Source organism: Colossoma macropomum, unplaced genomic scaffold, assembly GCF_904425465.1.
Source record: "Colossoma macropomum unplaced genomic scaffold, Colossoma_macropomum, whole genome shotgun sequence".
NCBI classification, from domain to species: domain Eukaryota; kingdom Metazoa; phylum Chordata; class Actinopteri; order Characiformes; family Serrasalmidae; genus Colossoma; species Colossoma macropomum.
In genome coordinates this window covers 4889615-4916406 of record NW_023494805.1, presented here as the reverse complement: position 1 = coordinate 4916406, position 26792 = coordinate 4889615, and the positions used below count along the sequence as shown (strand labels likewise).

Here is a 26792-nt window from a genome sequence, read left to right as displayed (position 1 = left end):
CTGACCCGTTCCTCCCTCCTCCTGTCCACTCAGATCATTTTCACTGCAGTTCCTTTCACCAGCCGACTGACAGACACCGTAACTTAAATGACCCAGAACGCCGGCCAAAAGTTTACGGACACTGTGCTTTGAAGTGAGTAAAGTAAGCTCTTCAAGGGTTCTTTAGTAAAGAACCTGGTTGTATATAGAACCATGAGCACTCACAGAACATGCATGATTTAAAGGGTTCTTTGCATCATGAAAGGGTTCTTCAGATTGATGGAGAATGTGTATCTAGAAACTCTTTGAAAAGGGTTCCATCTAGCACCAAAAGGCTTCTTCCATTGTTATGATATCAAGCTTCTTACAATAGAAGAACCCTTTTCAAGGTTCTACATTAAACCATCTACAACACGTTCTCCCTCAATCTGAAGAACCATCTCACCATGCAAAGAACCCTTTAATCGTGCAAAGGGTTCTATGAGTGTTCATGAACCATTTTCTTTACTACAGAACCCCCTGAAGAACCATCTTTTTAAAGACCATTTATAGAACAGTAAACACCCGAAGAACCGCATGCATCTGCATGGTGAAATGGTTCTTCAGATTGATGGAGAATGTGTTGTATATGGTTCTATATAGCACCAAAAACGGTTCTTCTGTTGTCAAAAGCTTAAAAGACATCGTAAGAGCAGAACCTTTTTGGTTCTTATGATGTATATATATGATTATTTTCGGTTCTTATCATAAGAACCAATCATTACCATTGAAAATGGTCGTAAGACAAGTTTCTAAGATTTTATTAGAACTGTTTCCTAGAAGCCCTGCGATGGACTGGCGACCTGTCCAGGGTGTATCCTGCCTTCCGCCCAATGACAGCTGGGATAGGCTCCAGCACCCCACCGCGACCCAGAAGGATAAGCGGTTTAGATGATGTATGTATGTATATGTTTCCTAGAACCCTCAAGACATTCCGTCTCTGAAGTAACCCTACTTCTAGATAAGTGTAGTTTGTTTCTGCACTCTTTACAGTGGCCTGCTTGTCGCAGTGCACCACAACCCTGACAGTGCACCACAACTGAATCAAGCGCAGTTTTTCCTTTATATGATCATTAACTCTGTGGAAGTGCAGATAATAGCTGACTCAGGATCAGCGGTAATAGTAAACATCCCTGCCCGGCTCCTCTCAGGCACTTATAGACTTCAAGAGCCGAAGAAGGAACAGATGCACCCGCAGCTGGACTGCAGGGTTAATGGGTATTAGGGGCTCGTTTATTTGTTTGTTTTTGCTAAAGAAACGTTTATCGTGTTTACAGTCTCAACAGCCTCATGAAACAGCCTGAGCAGGGAGTGAAGGGGTCTCAAGGGTCTTGAGATCTCACAGATTAAATTAAAGGGAAAAAATATTGTATCATAGGCTGTGCCTGTTTGGGGGTCTCATTTCTACAGCTAAGATCACCCTGATGCATTATTCAGTGTATAAAAGGCATGTTAATGAGCTGAATGAGTCAAATTAAGCCAGAAATTCTTTGATTCAAATGTGTACAGCATATTTTCATGAATAAAATATGGCTACATCAACATGATATTGCCAAGCGTAAGTAAACTGATAGACAAAAATGATGTTGATGTAATTTTTTATTCATGTGGACATTCATGTATATAATTAAATTACACAAATCTAATATATCACAGTTTTCAATGCAGGAATGTCCTACACGCCAGAGTTGGCTCTGCCAGTTCCCTGTCATACAAAAACATCACACAGCAGTATAACCATTAGTTGACAATTAGCCAACACAGTTTTATTGGTAATGCAAAATGTATGTAAAAAATAACACTTTAAAATGATCAAATGATTGATGTGGTCATTCTGACAGACTGTAATACACTACAGGAAGTGTAGGGGGCGATATGGCTTCTACTGTTTCATTTAAAAAGCCTCTATAATCTTCATATGATTCACACAGTCACTCTGACAGACTGTAATACACTACAGGAAGTGTAGGGGGCGATATGGCTTCTACTGTTTCATTTAAAAAGCCTCTATAATCTTCATATGATCCACACAGTCATTCTGACAGTCTGTAATACACTACAGGAAGTGTAGGGGGCGATATGGCTTCTACTGTTTCATTTAAAAAGCCTCTATAATGTTCATATGATCCACACAGTCACTCTGACAGACTGTAATACACTACAGGAAGTGTAGGGGGCGATATGGCTTCTACCCATGAAAACTGAAAACATTCAGCTGAAAAATGAAAATACTAGTTTTAAGAAAAGAGCCGAAAATTTTGACCTAAAATATATGTAGTTTGAGAGGAGGAACATGTCTGAAGGAGGAACATGTCTGAAACCCCTCCTTCTTCCAATCTAACACCCTATAAATTCACATCCTCACCTTCTGTCCCCTTGACGATGGGTTCGCAATCCCCACCGCCACCCCATCTCCTCCCTGTTCCTCAGTCCTACATCAAGCCCAAGTTCTCAGACTTCTCCCCCCTTCCCTCAATTAGTTCCCCCATACTACCACCACCATGCTGAAGGCATGGTCTGAACTCACAAACAAAGATTAAGAAAGGCCTATAATCTCTGTTCATGTTGAGGATCAAGAGGAGATATAAACACTGAGAACTTCTCCACTACGGGTTTGACTGCAGTTGAAAACATGATATCGCTACTTAGAATACGGCAAAAAAACAGAAGCAGGAAGGGAAGTCCCTGCAGTGTGCCGACACCACCTGTACAGTCAGTTTACTCGGAAATGTTGGTAAAATGTACAAAGAAGAGCCAAGGAATAACTAAAAATGGGATGGAATTCATTGTCTTGGATGACTAACTATTCTTTGTTCTCAAGAACGATGGAATTTCATACTGTAGCCTTAAACGCCACCTATACCAAACAATCATTACAAGGAACAGGTGAGGCATATCAGTACTGGTGATTGGTTGTGTTATATTGTAGTGCTATAGTCAGGTGATCTCCCGGGGAGTCATGGGAGATCGAGTGCGTAGAGGAAGCAGGGTTAGAGGGATGCGCAACACATAAATACTGTAACAATTTTAGTATATTTATTTTATGCAAACTGCTTATTGTCATAATTAATCATGAAGAAACATAACAGTAAACCTTGTGTTAAACGTTTGTCCGATGTACTGTTGTTCTAATGAATTCTAGCACCACTAGCAATTTCTTTAGGACAAAAAAAAATCACTTTAATTTGCCTAAACAACACAACCCAAGCCTAATGAACAGCAGCTATATAATCTATAGCCCTTTACTCACACAGCCTGATCTGTGAAGCGTGGGCGAGTGGGTGCATCAAAGTGAAATATGGTGGAGATCATTAGAGCTGTGCTGTGTGTGGGATCTATACGTTGGTTTGCAGTGTTTAAGCAGCTGATCTGTCAGCACGGCTGTGAGCAATAACTATAAATCTGCAGCTTCACGTCGGAGCGCACAGCGATTTTGCACTAAGTCAGCTCGTACTGACCTGCCGTTATGGCTGGACACAATGCAGTTTGCGCCTGTTTGCAGAGTCAGATAAAAAAATAAAAGAGTTTATGATGAGGAACGGTTATAGACACACAAACACACACACACACTTTCACACCGCTTCAGTAACGTTAACTTGAACTTGAACTTAGTAAGCTGCTGCTGTCAGCACGAAACCTCGCACCTCCATTTCTGTCATTTTTCATTTTGTGACGCAATTTGAAATGAGAGGAACAATATTGACATCTGTATATTTAATTCTTAATGATTTATTGACTAATGACTTGTTGTTAAGACCATTAATAGCTTAATGTTTCGCTACTTTGAGCTTGGCCCATTTATTTCACATGGGGGTGTATATACATGCCACCGAAAAGAAAACAGTATTAACAAAATGTACGCACATGTACATTATACACCCATCAGGCATAACATTCTGACCACCTCCTTGTTTCTTCGCTCATTGTCCATTTTATCAGCTCCACTTACTATATAGGTGCACTTTGTAGTTCTACAGTTACAGACTGTAGTCCATCTGTTTCTCTGTATACTTTGTTAGCCCCCTTTTACCCTGTTCTTCAGTGGTCAGGACCCCCATGGACCCTCACAGAGCGGGTACTATTTGGGTGGTGGATCATTCTCAGCACTGCAGTAACACTGACGTGGTGGTGGTGAGTTAGTGTGTGTTGTGCTGGTCTGAGTGGATCAGACACAGCAGTGCTGCTGGAGTTTTTAAACACCTCAGTGTCACTGCTGGACTGAGAATAGTCCACCAACCAAACATATCCAGCCAACAGTGTCCTGTGACCACTGATGAAGGACTAGAGGATGACCAACACAAACTGTGCAGCAGCAGATGAGCTATCGTCTCTGACTTTACATCTACAAGGTGGACTGACAAGGTAGGAGTGTCTAATAGAGTGGACAGTGAGTGGACACAGTGTTTAAAAACTCCAGCAGCACTGCTGTGTCTGATCCACTCAGACCAGCACAACACACACTAACACACCACCACGTCAGTGTTACTGCAGTGCTGAGAATGATCCACCACCCAAATAGTACCTGCTCTGTGAGGGTGGTCATAATGTTATGCCTGATCAGTGTGTGTGTGTGTGTGTTTGTGTGCAGCCTGGGTTGAATCTCGATTCCAGTCTATCCTGAATGGTCCCAGTCCGGCCGTGCTGAGTGGTAAGTGTATGAGGCAGCCGTGCGAAGTCCAGTGTGACAGAAATAAAGCTGGTCTGTGGGTGTTTGTGTATATAACTGCTCCCAGTGGAGGCTGGTGGTCCTGCTGTTATAGCACTGCAGTGTTGAGTGGATGAATGGCTCTCCAGTGTGTGCTTTACTGAGTTTACACCAGACAGGCAGAGCTGGAGAAGCAGAGAGGATCATCTGTGACCCTAATTAACCCCTATAAGTCTAGATTTATTACTGTTGGTTTATTTTTTAGGTTACCTTTGTTACAGCGTAGCAGACGTGGGCAGTAAGTAGCTCCATCTACTCGGTTACACGTATTCCAGTTAAACATTAATGGATTCGTACTTACTGTCCACTTTATTAGGTCCACCTACCTTGTACCTGTACCATTCTACCAAATTAGTACATACTGCAGTCCCACAGCGAAAAAGAGACAAATAAATAAAAATAAAAAGATGTTTGTGAGTTCAGACCATGCCTTCAACATGTAGTGGTAGTACAAGGGAAGACTGATTGAGGGAGGGGGGAGAACTCTGAGAACTTGGGCTGGAGTTCTAGGCAGCTTCTGCCTGTAGCTAAAAGGCCAGATCCCCCCTCCTAGCTGTAGTAGGACTGATGCAGGACTGAGGAACGGGGAGGAGATGGGGTGGCGGTGTGAACGGAAGGTTCCCGTGGATTTATAGGGCGTTGGATTGAAAGAAGGAGGAGTTTCAGCCATGCCTCCCCCCCAAACTTCAGTTATAACATAACTACATAAAAACCAGTGAAGTATTCGGACCTTACATATTTACAAGGATTATGTTATGATCTATTTAAACCCGAGGCATTATTTGAGATAGTTATACACCAAATATATCCAAAAGCTACATCTGTCTATTGAGAGGTGTTTGTCCCAAACCCTAAAAATGATACTTACGTTTTTTTTTTTTTACTTTTTTTAAAGATGTAAATCTTTAGATTTATCACAAGTTGAATTTTTAAATACAAAAAAAAACTTTATTTAAATAATCCTGTCCCATGTTTTCGTGTCAGTACCGAAACACAAAGAGTTTTAGTCTGTAGGCAGAGACTTATTTTAGCCACGCCCCTGCATTTTGGAGCAGGAAGTGAGGTTGCATCCCTGTTAGATCCCATTGTTTTGAAGTAAATGTGTCCCAAAGTCTGAAAATCAGTGTGGAACATTAAGAACTGTCACTACCGACACACAGATTTTCTGTAACAAAATAATTCTTTTTGTATTTTAATGAAAAACATTTCGATTTTATGTGTGAACAGCTGTTTTCTGCCATGTTTCCTGGTCATGTACTGGCTGTGTTTTTGAGTTCTGCTCAAAATGAGCTAAAATTGTCACCACCGACACAGTCACTACTGAAACATTTGAGTGTATCTTTAGTGAATCTAACAGAAGGGTGGATATTTGTGAAGCACAAACAGCTCAATGTAGCACAGAAAACCTCATCACCCAAACACAGTATAAAGTTTCACTGCCTCTGGGAAACGATGTTCTGTTGCTTTTCTAAGTAAAAATACACAGAACACTAAACAAACTTAAACATCAGTGCATATTTGAATTTTTAGTGCACAGTTTCTATTTATTCGCTGAATTTATCATATTGGAAAAAAATAAAACAAAATATAAGATGTTTCATAACTTTTTATGTTTTAATTTTTTCCTCAATGTGTTAAATTCAGTAAATAAACAGTAATTGTGTATTAAAATGTGCAGAAGTGTGTCTCTGTAGAGGATGTGTGACTTATTTACACTCAGAAAATCAACAACACGTCACTTTATCATATTACAGCATGCTGTCACATTAAAAGTTTGGGGACGGCTTCCCTTCTTTTGAGCCATGCTTGATTTTCACTGTTGCTTTTAATGTAAAAAAAACAAAAACTCCAAAGGCTTAGTTAGAATGCAAAAACCATGTGCTAATCCTTTAGGTGTGTAATAATATAAAAACAACCTGGTTGAATGTATAAAATGATTCTAAATATCAGGTTACAATAAAATAAACAGTCAGAATTCATCATACTTTGAAAGAGGAGATCAAATTTCAATTCTGTGAAATGTAGTAGACTTTGTACCTGTAAAATGTGCCAGTTGTCCAGGCAAAAATTATTGTAATGCTTCCTAAAAAGTAGATTGCCACAGGTGCGTAAAGCAAAAATATTGAATTATATAGAGTAGAAAGAGTTTTGCCCACACGCTGTTTAAAAGTCAGACAAGTCTAGCAAAAATGATATATATTATATATAAAAATATATATATTTTTATGCCATTAAATTGAGTACAAATAAGAAAAAAACAGGCACAAGTTGAGCAAATGTTTCAGCTTCTTGCTGTCATCAGTGCTCATGGAGCAAATCTGTCAACCTGCTTCCTTTTGAAGACTCAAACTGTCCTCACCAGTTTTCCAAGTAAGTATGTTTTACTCTGCTGCTGCGAAACACGAGTGTTTGAACGTGAGTGCGTTGCCAAGGACGCGTTATGGCGTAGCTTTTCCGCTAACTAGGCTAACTACTCTGATGTTAGCTTTGGCCCAGGAACAGAGTAAATCTCATCAGCACCCAGCGCCGCACTGGATAGCGCAGGCAGGTCAAACTGGGGACCTTCTGGGCCAAACTACTGCGGATATTAGCGTTTACCCTCAGCTAACACTTGAATTCAGCTCATGAAGGCCTTACTAATTAGCTGATGAGCTACATGTGGGACAGTGTGAGCTCATTAGCTCTTCAGAAGTGGCAGCTTCTGTTACTCATCCAACATGGAAACCTACCGATTTCTCATAGTTATTATTGGATAATAAAATGTTTTCAAATTACTCCTCCAGTGCCATCTCCTGAAAAGTTACACTAATTTTGGACAAAGTCTCTCTTTTTTTTTTTTTGTTGATGCTTTTTCCTTCCCTGCAGTTAACCGGATATCCATTCATTAACTCTTAAGGACACTTATATAATATATAATATCAGAATTAGTCCTAGTGCTGATGGGTGCTGACATCACAAGAAGAGGGTAAAGTGCATGGGTGTTATTATTGTTATCATATTTTCACTGTCTGAACAAACTTTACATCTCCATTTTTGTTGTTTTTTTTATTTTTCTACAGAATCTGAAAAAGCCAGATGTCCTTTAGAATGTTTTGGTATCGCTCGGAAAAAATCTTCCATTTAGTTCCATTCAAAGTTGAGAGGTTTTTTCTTTCTCTTGTAAAGTTACCATTTTGGAGATAAGCGATTTTGACATATCGCTGAAGACAATCTCATATCTCCATTTTTCAGTTTTTGAGATAATCTGAAAAATGCGTGTTGCCCTTTATATTGTGGGCAAATTTCATGAAGAATGGACCAAAAGAAACGACCCAAAATTACTTGGAAAAAATCTGGTTCCACTGACTCACATTAAAAGTAAAGTAGGTTTTTTTTCCTTCTCCTGTAAAGTTACCATTTTGGAGATACGAGGTTTTCTTACAACAACAGTGATATGTTTCTTTACTTTCGCAGTTTTTGTAAATATAAGAAACAAATTTCTATTCAGTATTGTAAATTACTGCAAACAGTCAAAGTACAAATGTAGATTTGTACTAAAATATACAAAAAAAAAGAGAAACGTTTCAAACATTTCAATGTTTACGGTAATGCAGAAATGAAGAAGCACAGCACGGTGGCGCAGTGGATAATGCTGACCCCTCACAGCACACCCAGCCAGGTGACCAGGGTCCCTTCTGTGTGGGGTTTGTATGTTCTCCCTGTGTCTGTGTGGGTTTCCTCCCACAGTCCAAAGACATGCAGTCAGGTCAACTGGAGATGCTGCATTGCCCCTCGGGGCGTGTGTGTGTGTGTGTGTGAGTGAGTGAGTGTGTAAGTGTGTGAATTTGTATGTCTGTGTGTCTGATGGACTGGCAGCCTGTCCAGGGTGTTTCCTGCCTTCCACTCAATGAGTGCTGGGATAGGCTCCAGCACCCCCCACAGCTTAGATGATGAGTGAGTGAGTGAGAGAAATGAAGAAACAGCAGCACTACAATCTGCCCAACTCAGAGAGCCTCTGGAGGCTCAAACACCCATGAGACAGAAAGGGACAGAGAGAGAGAGAGAGAGAGAGAGAGACACAGAGGTGGGAAAAACCCTCATTATCTCTCTCTCGACCAGCTGAGTCCAGCCTGTGTTTACTCCAATTCCGTCCGATTTACTTCACCTTCACCAAACACACAATCTGAGACTTCAGAACGACCTTAATGAAGGAGGCGAGGAGAGAGGCAAAGGCACAATCTGAGCTCTGATAGCTGCGCCTCACATCAGCCATGGGGGAGGGTGATATGGCAAATATATGACATCATGATATGCGTAGAAAACCATATCTTGGTTTTCTGATGGAAGGTTTGATCAGATGGAGCTAACAGTGCCACATGCCTAAAAAAGGCTATAAAAACTGAGTACAGTGATGTGGTGAGTACATGATAGTATCTTGTGAGCACATGGCAGTATATGATAAGCACATGATAGCATGTGGTGAGCACATGGTAGTATATGGTAAGCACATGATAGTATATGGTGAACACATGATAGCATGTGGTGAGCACATGGTAGCATATGGTGAACACATGGTAGCATATGGTGAGCACATGATTGTAACTTGTGAGCACATGGTAGTATATAGTCAGCACATGAGAGTATATGGTGAGCACATGAGGGTATGTGGTGAACACATGATAGCATGTGGTAAGCAAATGAGAGTATATTGTGAGGCAATGATATATTTTGTGAGCACATGATAGCGTGTTGTGAGCACATGATAGCGTGTTGTGAGCACATGATAGTATATTGTGAGCACATGATAGTATAGGGTGAGCACATGATAGCATGTTGTGAGCAAATGAGAGTACATGGTGAGCACATGAGAATATGTGGTGAGCACATGGTAGTATATGCTGTGCACATGATAGTATATGGTGAGAACATGATAGTAGAACATGATTGTAAAAAAAAAAGAAGTACCTCGTCCTTCCAGAGGTTCTGTACTGTCAGCTAAAAGGCCTTACATTGTTTTCAGTCAAAGTTTGTTTTTCTTTGTGTTTTTTTTTACCTTCCCTGCGATTAACTGGATATCTGTTCATGTCTTATGGATACTCGAATATCAAGCAGAATGCCCACCCCTAGTTGAAACCTATGCCATTTCTAAACAGGAGCGAAGACAGAAATGAAAAAGGCCTCCGTGTATTTTAGAGGAGCTGACTTACTTCAGGCCAGGAATATCCAAAATGTTAGTCAGGCCAGTCCAGCTGATGTCCACGAGCTGAAACAGAGAGACAATAACTTAGAGAAGTGTTTTAATCATTTAGAGAAGAGTTATAATCATTTAGAGAAGAGTTTTTATCATTTAGAGAAGGGTTTTAATCATTTAGAGAAGAGTTATAATCATTTAGAGAAGAGTTATAATCATTTAGAGAAGAGTTATAATCATTTAGAGAAGAGTTTTTATCATTTAGAGAAGAGTTATAATCATTTAGAGAAGAGTTATAATCATTTAGAGAAGGGTTTTTATCATTTAGAGAAGAGTTATAATCATTTAGAGAAGAGTTATAATCATTTAGAGAAGAGTTTTTATCATTTAGAGAAGAGTTATAATCATTTAGAGAAGAGTTTTAATCATTTAGAGAAGAGTTATAATCATTTAGAGAAGAGTTCTAATCATTTAGAGAAGAGTTTTTATCATTTAGAGAAGAGTTATAATCATTTAGAGAAGAGTTATAATCATTTAGAGAAGAGTTTTAATCATTTAGAGAAGAGTTATAATCATTTAGAGAAGAGTTATAATCATTTAGAGAAGAGTTTTAATCATTTAGAGAAGAGTTTTTATCATTTAGAGAAGAGTTAATCATTTAGAGAAGAGCTTAAAGAGCCCAAATCCTCCATTTCTCTTATGTCTTCATTGACCTGAGTGGCCTCTCAGTGGATCAATACCGTAACAGAACAGCAGCATGTGTTACTGCTTACACTGCAGAGCTGCTTCTCTACTGATCACACACACACACACACACACACACACACCACCTAAGCACTCTTCCTTTCTGTCTTCTTTCCTTTCATCTTATTTTATTTTCCTATTTACGATTTTCTTTCAAATTGAAATTTGTTGAAACTTGAATTTGTTATTTAATAATCAGTTTAATCTACCTGTGAAGCACTTTTACTCAGAGAGAGAGAGAGAGAGAGAGAGAGAGAGAGAGAGAGAGAGAGAACAGACAGAGAGAACAGAGAGAGAGATAGAGAGAAAGAGAGAGAGAGAGAGAGAGAGAGAGAACAGAGTGACAGATAGAGAGAGAAGAGAGAAGAGTATTTGTGATGATTTCTGATCTAAATTAAGATTCTGGGCTAAGAATAAAGTTGTCATGCAGGTTTTACCAAATAAGCACATCAAGAGAAATGATGGCAGTTCTGGAATGGAGTGTACACACACACACACACACACACACACACACACACACACACACACAGACACACACACTCACACATACACACACACACACACACACACACACTCACATACACAAACACACTCACATACACACACAACCTTGTTAGGAAATCTATGAAGCAGTAGAGGAGGTATAGTAGTGGCAGCATATCACAATCATTTCATACATTTATATGCAATATTTCTATACTTTATTGAAAGCTGAATCCAGACAATTTGAACTGTTAATCTACACTTTAAAATGTGATTCTTCACTTTTAAACTGAGATTCTACACTTTTGAACTGAATTTTACACTTCTGAACTGTGATTCCACACTTTTAAACTGATTACAAACTTCTGACCTTCTGTGATGTGGATCAGGAATAATGTGGAAGAGGAACAGCGTAGATAAGGAATAGTGTGAATGAAGAACAGTGTGGATAAGGAATAGCATTGATGAGGAATAGCGTGAATGAGAAATAGTTTAGATGAGGAATACCATGGATAAGGAATAGTGTGGAGGAGGAATAGTTTGGATGAGGAACAGTGTGGATAAGGAATAGCGTGTATGAGAAATAGTGTGGATGAGGAATAGTATGGATGAGAAACAGTGTGGATGAGGAACAGTGTGGATGAGAAAGAGTGTGGATAAAGAATAGTGAGGGTGAGGAATAGGGTGGATGAGGAATAGTGTGGATAACGAAAAGTGTGGATGAGGAATAATGTGGATGAGGAATAGTGTGGATGAGAAAAAGCCTGGATGAGGAATAGTGTGGATGAGGAATAGTATGGATAGGAAATAGTGTGGATGAGAAATAGTGTGGATGAGAAATAGTGTGGATGAGAAATAGTGTGGATGAGGAATAGTATGGATAGGAAATAGTGTGGAGGAGAAATAGTGTGGATGAGAAATAGTGTGGATGAGGAATAGTGTGGATGAGGAATAGTATGGATAGGAAATAGTGTGGATGAGAAATAGTGTGGATGAGAAATAGTGTGGATGAGGAATAGTATGGATAGGAAATAGTGTGGAGGAGAAATAGTTTAGATGAGGAATGGTGTGGATGAGGAATAGCGTGGATGAGAAATAGTGTGGATGAGGAATAGTGTGGAAGAGGAATAGCATGGATAAGGAATTGCGTGGATGAGGAATAGCGTGGATGAGAAGTATAGTGGATGAGAAATAGTTTAGATAAGGAATAGCATGGATATGGAATAGTGTGGATAACGAAAAGTGTGGATGAGGAATAATGTGGATGAGGAATAATGTGGATGAGGAATAGCGTGGATGAGGAACAGCATGGATGAGGAATAGTGTGGATAAGAAATAGCATGGATGAGAAATAGTGTGGATGAGCAACAGTGTGGATAAGGAACAGTATGGATGAGCAATAGTATGGATGAGGAATAGCATGGATGAGGAATACTATGGATGAGGAATAGTTTACATGAGAAATAGTGTGGATGAGGAATAGCATGGATAAGGAATGATGTGGATCAGGAATAGTGTGAACAAGGAATAGTGTGGATAAGGACCAGTGGGGATGAGAAATAGTGTGGATGAGCAACAGTGTGGATAAGGAACAGTATGGATGAGCAATAGTATGGATGAGGAATAGCATGGATGAGGAATACTATGGATGAGGAATAGTGTGGATAAGGAATAGTATTGATAAGGAATAGTGTGGATGAGGAATAGTGTGGATAAGGAACAATGTGGATAAGGAATAGCACGGATGAGGAATAGTGTGGATGAGGAATAGTGTGGATAAAGAACAGTGTGGATGAGGATTAGTGTGGATGAGGAATAGTGTGGATGAGGAACAGTGTGGATGAGGAACAGTGTGGATGAGGATTAGTGTGGATGAGGAATAGTGTGGATGAGGAACAGTGTGGATGAGGAATAGTGTGGATGAGGAATAGTGTGGATGAGGAACAGTGTGGATGAGGAATAGTGTGGATGAGGAATAGTGTGGATGAGGAATAGTGTGGATGAGGAATAGTATGGATGAGGAACAGTGTGGATAAGGAACAGTGTGGATAAGGAATAGTGTGGATGAGGAACAGTGTGGATAAGGAACAGTGTGGATGAGGAATAGCGTGGATGAGGAATAGTGTGGATGAGGAACAGTGTGGATAAGGAACAGTGTGGATGAGGAATAGTGTGGATGAGGAATAGTGTGGATGAGGAACAGTGTGGATGAGGAATAGTGTGGATGAGGAACAGCGTGGATAAGGAATAGTGTGGATAAGGAACAGTGTGGATAAGGAATAGTGTGGATAAGGAATAGTGTGGATAAGGAACAGTGTGGATAAGGAATAGTGTGGATAAGGAATAGTGTGGATAAGGAACAGTGTGGATAAGGAATAGTGTGGATAAGGAACAGTGTGGATAAGGAATAGTGTGGATAAGGAACAGTGTGGATAAGGAACAGTGTGGATAAGGAATAGTGTGGATAAGGAACAGTGTGGATAAGGAATAGTGTGGATAAGGAACAGTGTGGATAAGGAATAGTGTGGATAAGGAACAGTGTGGATAAGGAATAGTGTGGATAAGGAATAGTGTGGATAAGGAACAGTGTGGATAAGGAATAGTATGGATGAGGAACAGTGTGGATGAGAAATAGTGTGGATAGACAGCACTAAAAGGATGAGTGAAGGGTCAGAGGTCAAACACTCACCGGCTTCTTGAGGAAGAAGAGGGAGAAAGCACCAACCAGCGGCATCTCACCCAGCAGCGGCTCCAGGACCACCCGCAAGACCCCGTGGAGCTGAACCAACACAAAGGAACAACAATCACAAACAAAGACCATAAAGAGCTCCTCTAACTCTCTGAGTGAGAAACATGCAGGAGCAGAAAACAACATCTTTATCACTACTTATTTAATTTAATTTTTTATTTCAGAACACATGAAAATGTATATTACTAACTTATTTTTAATATAAACATGTCTATATTAATAATAATAATAAAAATAAACAATAATAATAATAATTATTGTTTCATTTAGGCCAGAGGAAAAAAAACTGTTTTTTTTTGTAATGGAGAAGAAAAAAAAACAACTTTAGAACAAAATTTTGTAGTTTTTTTTAGAGCAGGACTCCGGCTGGTTATTTTTCACACTGCTTTATTCCTCAGACTTCCTGCTCTGAGGAATTCCACAGCTGCTCTTCTCCAGTCTCACACTGTGATCTGCTCACGGAGGAGATCTTCCTCCTGAGGCTCAAACGCTGATTTACTCTGACAGCTGAACACGTCCTCACACTCTGACAAAGAACGTGTGATGTTTGCAGACAGAAAGCTGCGGCTGACCATCCTTCTGTCCACTTCTGTCCAGGCCGAATAAACGTCGACTCTACTGAGCTCCTTCTGTGTGTTACAGTCACACAGCCTGCGCACTCCGAATGACCTTTAACCCTTAATAACCCTTCAAGGCCAGCACACATCGGCGGCTATTTCTGCCCTTTACTCTGCTCCTCTCCTCTGTTAGTGTCTCAGTGTGACGTCACATTTGCTTTTATTTGTAAATAACAGGCTCTAATAAAGCCATCAAATAAAGACGAATCATTGGTTGTTTTACATGATGTTAAAATGTAAAAACGATAAAAACGGAGATACAATGTTTTTGCGCAGTAGCGACAATATGCTAATGATTCTTTGGCCTAGCATGAACTGTAAAGTCTATAAATTCTTCTAAAAAATCACTGACTCAACTTCTGTACCTATTCTGCTGCTTTCAGGTGCTCACGTTTTGACGTTCCCCCTCCTTCCTCTGTTTACCAAAAGAAAAAGGGTCCCACTTTATATTAAGTGTCTCTAATAACTATGTAGTTACATGTGAACAACATACGCAACAACAACGTAACTACTGATGATTTGGTCGATGTTACAGGTGTATTACAGAAGTACAGCCTATGTAATAACACGTGTATCAACTTCAGTTTTGCCTCATACAGTCATGTGCAAAAGTTTAGGCGCCCCCGGTGAAATGACGTGTTGTTGATTTTCTGAGTGTAAATAAGTGAACACACCCTCTACAGAGACACACTACTGCACATTTTAACACACACTTACTGTTTATTTAGTGAATTTAACATATTGGAAACAAATAAAGCATAAAATATGGCCTCTGCAAAAGTTATGGCACATTCTATAAATATATGTTTTTATATTTTATGTTTTATTTATTCCAATATGTGAAACTCAGCAAGTAAACAGATTTTGTGCTCTAAAATTATCAGAGAAAATGGCATGTTTGAGTGTGTTCTCTGTAGAGGATGTGTTCACTAAATTTTCATGTAGAAAATCAAAAAAACATGTCATTTGACTGGGGGGGGGTATGGGGGGTGTTCAAACCTCTGCATATGACTGTATGTTACACACTCTGATCAGTCAAACAGGGTCTTTATACACAGAGTCTGGAACTTCGACATTAAGTTAAATGGCTCATGGAACAAAATGAAAACATTTCAGTGCCATTTATTTGAGTTTCACTGGGACAGAATTATCACTGGATCAAAATAAACAGTTTTCATTAACTGAAATGCACTTTTCTTAACATTTATCCATTTTAAGTTAACCAGTAACTTTAAAGCAACACAGTTTATTTATTTATTGCTGACATATTTTTCAGTTTTTAACTGTGAAAACAGACACTTTGACTCTTTTATCATTATTATTATTATCATTATTATTATTATTATTATTATTATTATCATTATTATTAATTGTGCTCTTTACCATCATTTGCTCTTCACACATGTGGAAAGTCCCATAACTTTTTAAATAAATGTAATATTTAGATAAATTAAAAATCTTTTTAAAAGCTTCTGACTTTCTGACTTTTAGAAAACAAAACATCTGGATTGTTTCAGCCACTTTAAACCCAGCACACACTTAGAAATGATGGTTCTTCACGGGTTCTTTAGTAAAAAAAAAAGCTTCTATATAGCACCATGAACACTTAAAGAACCCTTTGCATGATTAAAAGGTTTTCTTTGCATCGTTAAAGGGTTCTTCAGATTGATGGAGAATGTGCTGTAGGGTTCTATATAGAACCTTATCAGAAAAGGGTTCTACATAGTACCAAAAAGGGTTCCTCTATTACTATAATGTCAAGCCTATAACAACAGAAGAACCCTTTGTTGTGCTATACAGAACCGTTTTCAAAAAAGGCTCTATATAGAACCATCTACAGCACATTCTCCATCAATCTGAAGAACCATTTATTCACGCAAAGGGTTCTTTGAGTGTTCATGGTTCTATATAAAACCATTTTCATTCACTATCTAATTCAGCACACACTTAGAAATGATGGTTCTTCAAGGGTTCTTTAGTAAAGAAAATGCTTCTATATAGCACCATGAACACTTAAGGAACCCTTTGCATGATGCTTTGCAGGGTTCTTCAGATTGATGGAGAATGTGTTGTAGATGGCTCTATATAGAACCTTATCAGAAAAGGGTTCTACATAGCACCAAAAAGGGTTCTTCTATTACTACAATGTCAAGCCTGTAACAACAGAAGAACTCTTTTCATGCTATATAGAACCCTTTTCATCTACAGCACATTCTCCATCAATCTGAAGAACCATTTATTCACGCAAAGGGTTCTTTGAGTGTTCATGGTTCTATATAGAACCATTTTCTTTACTAAAGATCCCTTAAAGAACCATCATTTTTAAGTGAGTAGAACTGACTGACCACTGCTGGACTTCTCTAATGAGTGTTAATGTACTCTATTACATCATTTAGAAGGGGAGCAGTCATCAAAACTACTAAGGGTCATTAAAGCTGAGGAGTTTCCTGTTCAGCCCACAGTTACACCTTCGCCTCAAACGCAGAATGACCTGTGTGGACACAGGCGTGTGTTATGTGTGCTGCATGCCCACGTGTGTCGTCCAGTTCCTCCTACAGCAGAAGGACGTTTCAGTGTTTGGTTACGTGCCCCACTATAAATACACACACACCCATTCTTTATAAATAGGCCGCATTCAGGCCGGGATCATTCCTTCCAGGAAGCACTAAACAAGCAGCAGAACAGAGTTAAAGTCCTTTTTCCTCAACATGAAAACTCACACAACATCCCTCGGTTACACAAGCTCTACAGGATTATGGGGGAAATGTTAACTAGAGCAGGGGTTCTCAGTCTTTCCCACCCTAACGCCCACCTGTCCATAACTATAAAGCACAGCAGCACCACAGAAAAATAAAATAAACTTTTAAAAATAGTTTTCTTTTTGTTTTTAATTCCTCACGCTGAAAACCCGTGAATTCAGGCCTGAAGAAGATCAGATTGTCCATTTCAGTTTAATTCACAGAAACCAAACTTTGCAGTTAGACTAAAAAAACATATGTTTGCAGTTATGTTAAAAAAGGGGGGGGTAGATGTGGATGCAGACTGTGATCTGCAGTTCACTGCATTTTCACTGAACAGTGAGTGTGTTTACATACACTCAATAATCTGATCCTTATTGGATTTCTGCAGTTATCTGATTATTCAAATGGTCATGTAAACAGCACACTCTTTCTGCGATTGGAGTAAGATCTAGAAATCCAATTAAGAAACGTGATAATCAGATTTCTCAGTGTATGTATCTTTTACTCTGATTTCTTTCGGATTTCTCGGTCTGTGCATGCGCGAGATCAGACTGCGGTACCGGAAATAAGCGAGCAGCGTCACCGCGAGACGCAGCAAAACACTTTTGGAGCGACGCTGAAACCGAAAACATGCTTGATGAAATGAAGGATTTCAATATTCTTCATCTTACAGATGACGAATGTTCATAGTGGCACAATGTTTTTAAAAAATGCCGCAGCACGAAGTTTACGCTTACGTCACGTCTTCTTCTGTGAGTTTATTGGCTCTTTGCAAAGCAGAAATCTGATTACTGTCTGACTCATGTAGACCTGGAGTTTCCCATTATCTGATTACTCAAGCGCATGTAAACACCTTGATCAAAAATCTGATTTTCTGCAGTTATCGGATTATTAGGTGTATGTAAACGCACTCAATGAGTCTGTGCAGAGTCCGACATTAAAACTGGCAGATTACGCTGACTACAGCCCTGACGTGTTGCTAGAAGAGGAGGAGAGTCGGCTCTACTGATGATTCCCTCATTTGATCATAAAATGCGTCCCACCAGCAGTGAGCTGAACAGGGTTCGGTTGGAAGGGGGCCTTAGTAAAGGTTTTGCCGGACCGGTGGATGGGTAGAGTGTTCACACATGTCAAAAAAGACAGAACTACAGTGGATTTGATGGGTCGGCAGTGAAAAAGGCAGGAGAAAGCGCCCTGAGGAACCTCTCCATCTCCGGGGAACTGTCTGCACTGCGCGCCGCGGCTGTGTTGTCCCAAAACTGATGACGTTTAATTAGCCTGCAACTGCTGTGTGTTTATTTATACATCTCTGATAATGTTTATTACTGAGTACCTGAGTACAGGCCTGCAGACCACTAGAGGGAGCTTCATGGCCCACAGGGGGTCTGCAGCCCACGGGCTGAGAAACTCTGAACTAGACCACACACAATGTTGTACCCTGTTAGTGACTGTCCACTTGGGGCGAGTACGTTTTATGTACTAAAACCGTCATAATTCATTTTGTCCATTTTCCATTTTTCAGCCTCTCCTTCTTTCTTAGAACTGAACAGGCTGCTTCTGTTACTGTACCTTTAAGACTAACATATGTAAATGAGGTCTGTGTTGATTGGCTAAGCTGTACTGTGTCTCAGTGAAAGATAGCAACTTCAGAGTGGAAGATATACATCTGCATGCAAAAGTTGAAGCACCCCCAGGTCAAATTCCATGTTATGTTGATTTTCCATGTGAAAATAAGTTCCACCACAGAGAACTATGGAGCTCCTAAGGGGTCGTGGTAGTTAATGACATGCGTTCCCTCGCAAATGTTTTGCCTTCCTTCGCAAATGTTTTGCGTTCCCTTGAAAATAAAATGCGTTGCCTCGCAAATGTTTTGCATTACGATGCATCGGTTTGCATTCGCTTGCAAAAGCTGTGCTTTGCTTAAGCTCAGACACGGAGCAGCCCATCGAATTTACGTTGATCTTGGATTGAAATATAAAGACGTAGTGTCGCTTCTCAAAATCAGACATGATTCTGCTGTTAGTGACTCAAACTGAAACTGAGGCTGAGTGTCCTCGTACAGTAAAACCTACATTTACAGAGACGGCAGAGAACAATTGCTGAATAAACTCAGCACAGACAGGCGAAACTGGGAAAACAGCTTTTTTTAATGCTAAAAACAAAGCTCTAATGGAGGCAACGTCGTTGGGCGCCTCTGGTCCTATGTTTGGTTGCTGTCTGACAGGCATTTATTTTGCAAGGGAATGCAAAACATTTGAGAGGGAACGCATTTTTTTGTGAGGAAATGCAAAACATTTGCGAGGGAATGCAAAACGGCCCCATTAATTAAATCTATAAAATGTGCTAAAACCTCTGCAGAGGCCACATTTTATGTTTTATTTTTTCCAGTATGTTAAATTTAGCAAATACACATTAACGATGTATTAAAATGTGCAGAAGTGGGTTCTCTGCAGAAAACGTGTGAAAACATATTTTCACTCACAAAGCCAACAACAACACAGGGCGCACAAACATTTTCACACTGAGAAGAGTAAGACGCGCTGAGGTACCTGTATACTCTTAATCCCAGCCTTGCAGTAGTATCTCTTTATGTCCACATCAATCTCTGTATTTGCAACGAAACTGTGGAGAAAAAAAAACAAACTTAGTGAATTCTCAGAGCACTTAGGTCCATTTGGAAAAATATTGGATCATGAAGGTCCAACGGAAACAAGGCAGGTTGGGATCACCTGATCTGGAGGTCCATTATGATCTGCCGTTTGTCCACATTCTCGGTGTAAACTTTCACACCGTTGACCCTGAGAGGCTGAAACAGAAACACAGACGTCCCGCTGCTTATATGTGTGTGTGTAAGAGTGGGTGTGTGTGTGTGTTTGGAAGCATGCCAAACACTGTGGCGTTTTATTGCCCAGTGTGCATTCTGTCTTGGAAGTGGAAACTATTTGGAGTAACCACCCACCAGACAGCTGCGTGTACTGACCGCTGTAGCTATAAGGATGTTCCAGCAGCTAAACACTTTGCAATGTATATTGTATATCAAATATGCTGCACGTGTTCATAATGACACATTTCACATCTTTTGGCTTGACTGCAGGCTGCATGTTCCTGCTTGACGTAACTCAAGGGAACTTCTTGTTTCATTCTTGTTTTAATCTGATGAGCTCAAAGCTTTAGAAATTCCAGAGCATCCCTATTACTGATTTAAATCATTCTCAATTATAACCCAACTGTAGCCCATAAAATTCTGTCCGAACCCAACTAGAGCTGATAAAATTCTGTCTGAACCGACTGTAGCCCACAAAATTCTGTCTGAACTCGACTGTAGCTCACAAAATTCTGTCTGAATCGACTGTAGCCCACAAAATTCTGTCTGAACCGACTGTAGCCCACAAAATTCTGTCTGAACCGACTGTAGCCCACAAAATTCTGTCTAAACTCGACTGTAGCTCACATAATTCTGTCTGAACCGACTGTAGTCCACAAAATTCTGTCTGAACCGACTGTAGCCCACAAAATTCTGTCTGAACCGACTGTAGTCCACAAAATTCTGTCTAAACTCGACTGTAGCTCACAAAATTCTGTCTGAACCGACTGTAGCCCACAAAATTCTGTCTGAACTCGACTGTAGCCCACAAAATTCTGTCTGAACCGACTGTAGCCCACAAAATTCTGTCTGAACCGACTGTAGCTCACAAAATTGTGAACTTGATTGTAGCCCCAAAAAAATTCCCAGAACAGTCCTTCTGGAGGGATAAACTGACCTGGAGTCAGTGTTATTCAGTGATATTCTGAGCTCACAGGGCTCTGCAACTGGAGCGCTGACCTACATTCACTCCTACAAGACCCACCACATCACACACAGTGAATAAGGAGACGTCTTAAAGTATGAGATCAGTAAGAAACGGGAGGGAGTCTGGTGGCATGCATGTGCATCAGATCATATCACATGTCAGCTAGATAAACGGGTTTCAGATCTAACCACTGTGTGTGTGTGTGTGTGTGTTGCAGCAGACCATGGTGATGAAAGATAATACAGGGGACCGAGCATTTCTGTGGAATCGGCAGCTGATGGGAATCTCCTCTTCCTCCTCTCAGTTTAGCACGCAGTGACACAGCTGAGGAAAGGCTCAGTTTCACTGATCGCCTTAACATCCAACAGTAGCCAACAGCTCACACTGACCAGCGTCTTTAAAGTGGCATCCAGCAGATGACCTCACTCTTCATGTGTCAAAGAATGATTGTGTTTGTTTGTGACGTTGTACTGTGCTACTTATTAACATCTACATCGACCGGCCACTTCATCAAGTCCACCCACTTGTATCCAGACTCTTTGTCCATTTTATCAGCGCCACTGACCATATCGGAGCACTTTGTAGTTCTACAGACTGTAGTCCATCTGTTTCTCTGCATACTTTGTTACCCTGTTCTTCAGTGGTCAGGATGCCCACAGGTATTATTTGGGTGGATCATTCTCAGCACTGCAGTGACACTGACGTGGTGGTGGTGTGTTAGTGTGTGTTGTGCTGGTACGAGTGGATCAGACACAGCAGTGCTGCTGAATCCTTTTTTTGGGATGGAAGTCAATGGAACAAAATTTTATACACATTATTAATATTATCAACAATAAAGTGTAGATTAAATGACAAAAATAGCCACTGTTTAGTGTTCAATTTCAGGGTTAGTGTGTTTGTGACTGTACCTTATCCCCCAGATCTATCTTAGTGAAGGTGAAGGTGCTGAGGTGGGAGTTGACTCCTTTCACCGCCGGCTCGATGGTCTCCCTAAAGAGCTTCTCCACAAACTGGCACACATACGGCCACATCTGCTTCACCGTCTGCACAAGCAAAAACACACAAAACCAAATTTGCTTCATCTTCATCCTTGACTGGTAGAAAAAGACTTTTTTAAATGATCTTATCATCTTTGCAAGTTCCTGACCTAACAGTTTTATCTAACATCACATTTTGAATACCTGTCATATACCTTTATATGTGGTATATGTGGGCAGTGTGTTTCTGGACCTTCACTCCTAACACTATAAACTATGTAAAAAGGGGCACTCAGGTAAAACTGAAAAATGCAACCACTGCTGCATCTACCTCTGTTACCATGCCTACTCACCTGCTGCAGTGGTGTTGGAAAATCTGGAAAATCTGGAAAAATCTCACTCTAGTAACTCTTTAGAGTGAGATTTTCCAATTTCAAGACTAAGAAAACATTCTTCTGTTCATTTCCAGTCTTAACAGGCATTAAGAATAAGTTATTCATTATTAAATTTGTGAGGAGATTCCAAGATATTCCACAAGGAAGGAGAAGGTCAAAAGAAAATAAGTGGAAAAAAACAGGAGTTTCCAAAACTGGAGTCCAAAAACTGCTTAAAAGCTACAGAGAAAATGGGGCTCCTAACAACCACCTGGAAGAGCTGGTAGACCCTAAAACTGCCCCCATCAGATAAACAGCACTCAAAGCTCTCATCTCTGAGAGAGAGGAGAAAATCAAGCTGCTCCAGATCTGAAAACATCCACAGGTGTTTCTGTCCATCCTTCCACTGTGAGAAGACGACTCAGCGCTGTGGGTCTGAAAGGATGTGTAGCTGATCAAGAAGAACCTCACTGAGAAAAGGAGACGGACACATCAAACAAAGAAGCTGAACGATGGACTGACCACCCCAGAGTCCAGACCTCAACACCACTGAATGTGTTTGATTTGTGTTTGATCTTAAAACAGCGTCTCAGTCATCAGGCAGTGAATTCATATCCAATGCATGTAGTAACTTTCTGTGAGGGAGCTTTTAGAGGTGGACGTCTGGTTCCTATCACCACCACTGTGAACAATTTTGACTCTATAAGTTTGCCTAGAACAGAGCGTTTCAGCCCAAAACCACTTTGAATGACTCTGTTTTCATCTTAACCAGTTAGAAAGGCAGGATCTTTAAACATTTGGTGGAACTGCCAGCTGCTTTATTTAAAACAGGGCTGCCGGTGACTGTTAGAACAACACGACAGGCGTGAACTTTTGAGGTTTAAACAAATGTAATCAAAGCAGAGGCGCCGAAGATGAACAGACACACTGCACAACAGCAGCTCCTGTCACAACATCCTCACTCCGCTCACTCCGCTCACTGTGCTAGAACAAAAACGAAGGATGGAAATGAAGGCTTAATGAAAAAAATTTAGTTATGCAGCAAAACTGCAACAAGACAGATGCATAAATTAAGCTAAAGGGCAAACTTCCAATAAAATATACAAACGTTTTATTAAATACAACAGCCATCAAATAAAAGAGTGAAAAACTAAACTTTTTACTGCATTATACACAGAAAGCATGTATAAATTTATAGGTTCACTGGAGGGACACAGAGAGAGAGAGAGAGAGAGAGAGAGAGAGAGAGAGGGAGAGAGAGAGAGGGAGAGAGAAATAAGAAACAGAGAGAGAATAGAGAGAGAGACATAGAGAGAGAGAGAGAGAGAGAGAGAGAGAGAGATAGTGAGAGAGAGAGAGAAAGAGAGAGAGAGAGAAATAAGAAACAGAGAGAGAGAGAGAGAGAGAGAGAGAGAGAGAGGGAGAGAGACAGTGACAGGGAGAGTGTGAGTTGGCTGTTCCAGATGCCAGGCTATTTATACCATCCTGATATTGAACATAAGTAGTGTGTGTGTGTGTGTGTGTTTGTGTGTGTGTGTGTGTGTGTGTGTGTGTGTGTGAGCAATGGAGGATAGAAAGGAAAAGGGATGAACTGTGAATGGAGAGTTTCTATATATGCATTAAATATTCCTACCTAGGCAAGTGTTAAAAGGCTGATGTATTATATACAGTCCGTGGCCACTTTATTAGAAACACCTGCCTTGTGCTTCCACTAACTGGCCACTTTATTAGAAACACTCACCTAGTGCTTCCACTAACTGCCACTTTATTAGAAACACCTACATTGTGCTTCCACTCACTGGCCACTTTATTAGAAACACCTACCTTGTGCTTCCACTAACTGGCCACTTTATTAGAAACACTCACCTTGTACTTCCACTCACTGGCCACTTTATTAGAAACACCCCACCTAGTGCTTCCACTAACTGCCACTTTATTAGAAACACCTACCTTGTGCTTCCACTAACTGGCCACTTTATCAGAAACACCTACCTTGTGCTTCCACTAACTGGCCACTTTATTAGAAACATCTACCTTGTGCTTCCACTCACTGGCCACTTTATTAGAAACACCTAACTTGTGCTTCCACTAACTGGCCACTTTATCAGAAACACCTACCTTGTGCTTCCACTAACTGGCCACTTTATCAGAAACACCTACCTTGTGCTTCCACTAACTGCCACTTTATTAGAAACATCTACCTTGTGCTTCCGCTAACTGGCCACTTTATTAGAAACACCTAACTTGTGCTTCCGCTAACTGGCCACTTTATTAGAAACACCTACCTTGTGCTTCCGCTAATTGGCCGCTTTAATAGAAACATCTACCTTGTGCTTCTGCTAACTGGCCACTTTATCAGAAACACCTACCTTGTGCTTCCACTCACTGGCCGCTTTAATAGAAACATCTACCTTGTGCTTCTGCTAACTGGCCACTTTATTAGAAACACCTACCTTGTGCTTCCACTAACTGGCCACTTTATCAGAAACACCTACCTTGTGCTTCCACTAACTGCCACTTTATTAGAAACGCCTAGCTTGTGCTTCCGCTAACTGGCCACTTTATTAGAAACACCTAACTTGTGCTTCCACTAACTGCCACTTTATTAGAAACGCCTACCTTGTGCTTCCACTAACTGGACACTTTATTAGAAACGCCTACCTTGTGCTTCCACTAACTGGCCACTTTATTAGAAACACCTAACTTGTGCTTCCACTAACTGCCACTTTATTAGAAACGCCTACCTTGTGCTTCCACTAACTGGACACTTTATTAGAAACACTTACCTTGTGCTTCCACTAACTACCCCATTCATCAATGGTCAGTTTCTGACCACAGGACCGCTGTTGTCCAGATATTATTTGGGTGGTCGTTCATTTTCAGCATAGCAGTGACGCTGACATGGAAATGTGTGTGGTGCTGGTACGAGTGTATCAATGTGTCTACTAGACTGAGAATGGACCACCACCCAATAATATCCAAACAAGAGCAGCTCTGGGGTCACAAACTGACCATTTCTGGCCAGGGAGAGCAGTAATATTGATACTAATAACATACACACACAGTCTCACGAGAGAGAGAGAGAGAGAGAGAGAGAGAGAGAGAGAGAGAGGGAGAGGGAGAGAGAGAACAGAATATTTTCTTACCTTGTTTAACCACTCCACCCTCTCCACATCTGGGAAGTGAACCTGGTAAGAAAACAAACAAATGAAAAAAAAAAATATCAATCAAACAAGAACAAAAAGTTGAAGAGAAAACACTTTGACTGAAGATCTGAGGAAAAAATCTATTCAAAAGAATAATCTGTAGATCAAAACCAATATTAATGCACAATGTAAAGCACAGAACAGTCAGGATAACATTCAAACCCAATTTACCTGATTGTCTATGAGATTATAGAGTTTAGCTTTGCAGATCTGTCTCACATATTATTACAGTGTACAGAGAGATGTGCCTGTGTGTGTCAGAGTCAGAGAGAGAGGGACAATAATTTACACTGCAGTGAAATGCCTTGAGCAGTCACACAGACACACTCATACACACACACCCACACACACACACACACACACACACACACTACTGCTGCTGGCTGATAAACACAATGAATAAATAAAGACCGTCACACAGAAAGATAAAACTATTCTAGCTGATAAAAGAGGGTCCGGAGGCAGTGCTCCTCAGCTTCTGGACTACAGTCACAAACTGACCACATTCCTACATTACACAGAGCTGCATCACCAACACTGACAAACTGAACACACTGTAATAGACCAGCCCTGCACTGACGTTCCTGAATTACAGACATTCACAAACTGAACACTTTCCTGAATTACAGACATTCACAAACTGAACACTGTCCTGAATTACAGACATTCACAAACTGAACATTTTCCTGAATTACAGACATTTACAAACTGAACACTGTCCTGAATTACAGACATTCACAAACTGAACACTGTCCTGAATTACAGACGTCCACAAACTGAACACTGTCCTGAATTACAGACATTTACAAACTGGACACTTGTCTGCATTGTGAATGTATATAAGCTAAAGAACACTGAATTACAATCCTGTAGCTGACAAAGTACTATGGCCAAAAACTGCTTAGACTGCATCACCGTGGCAGCAGAGTGGGAGGGGCCGATGGAGATGATGGATTGCTAACACATATTTAGTATGTAGATACACACAAGCACACACACACACACACACACACACACACACACACACTCTCTCTCTTTTTCTCTGTTCTGTCACTCTGAGCACTTACATAAAGCTGAGCTGACAGTAGCCTCATCTTACCACAGCAACAGAAGGACTGAGAGGCTTTAAACAGCACATGCCCTACATTCTTCTTCTACTTTCCCTAATCCACTCATAAGGCCACTTACTAGATTTATATGGTTTTATTTATCATAAA

The 26792-nt window shown here is 40.4% G+C and overlaps 1 protein-coding gene across 1 annotated transcript in view; it reads right to left on the bottom strand.

The window, feature by feature from the left end:
• esyt2b (extended synaptotagmin-like protein 2b) overlaps nt 1-26792 on the bottom strand; it is a 76701-nt gene that overhangs the window by 33913 nt on the left and 15996 nt on the right. Inside the window, 6 exon segments of the mRNA XM_036596814.1 lie at nt 9910-9965; nt 13810-13899; nt 19777-19849; nt 19957-20033; nt 21927-22061; nt 25516-25557. Of these exon segments, the coding sequence (XP_036452707.1) occupies nt 9910-9965; nt 13810-13899; nt 19777-19849; nt 19957-20033; nt 21927-22061; nt 25516-25557 (473 nt within the window).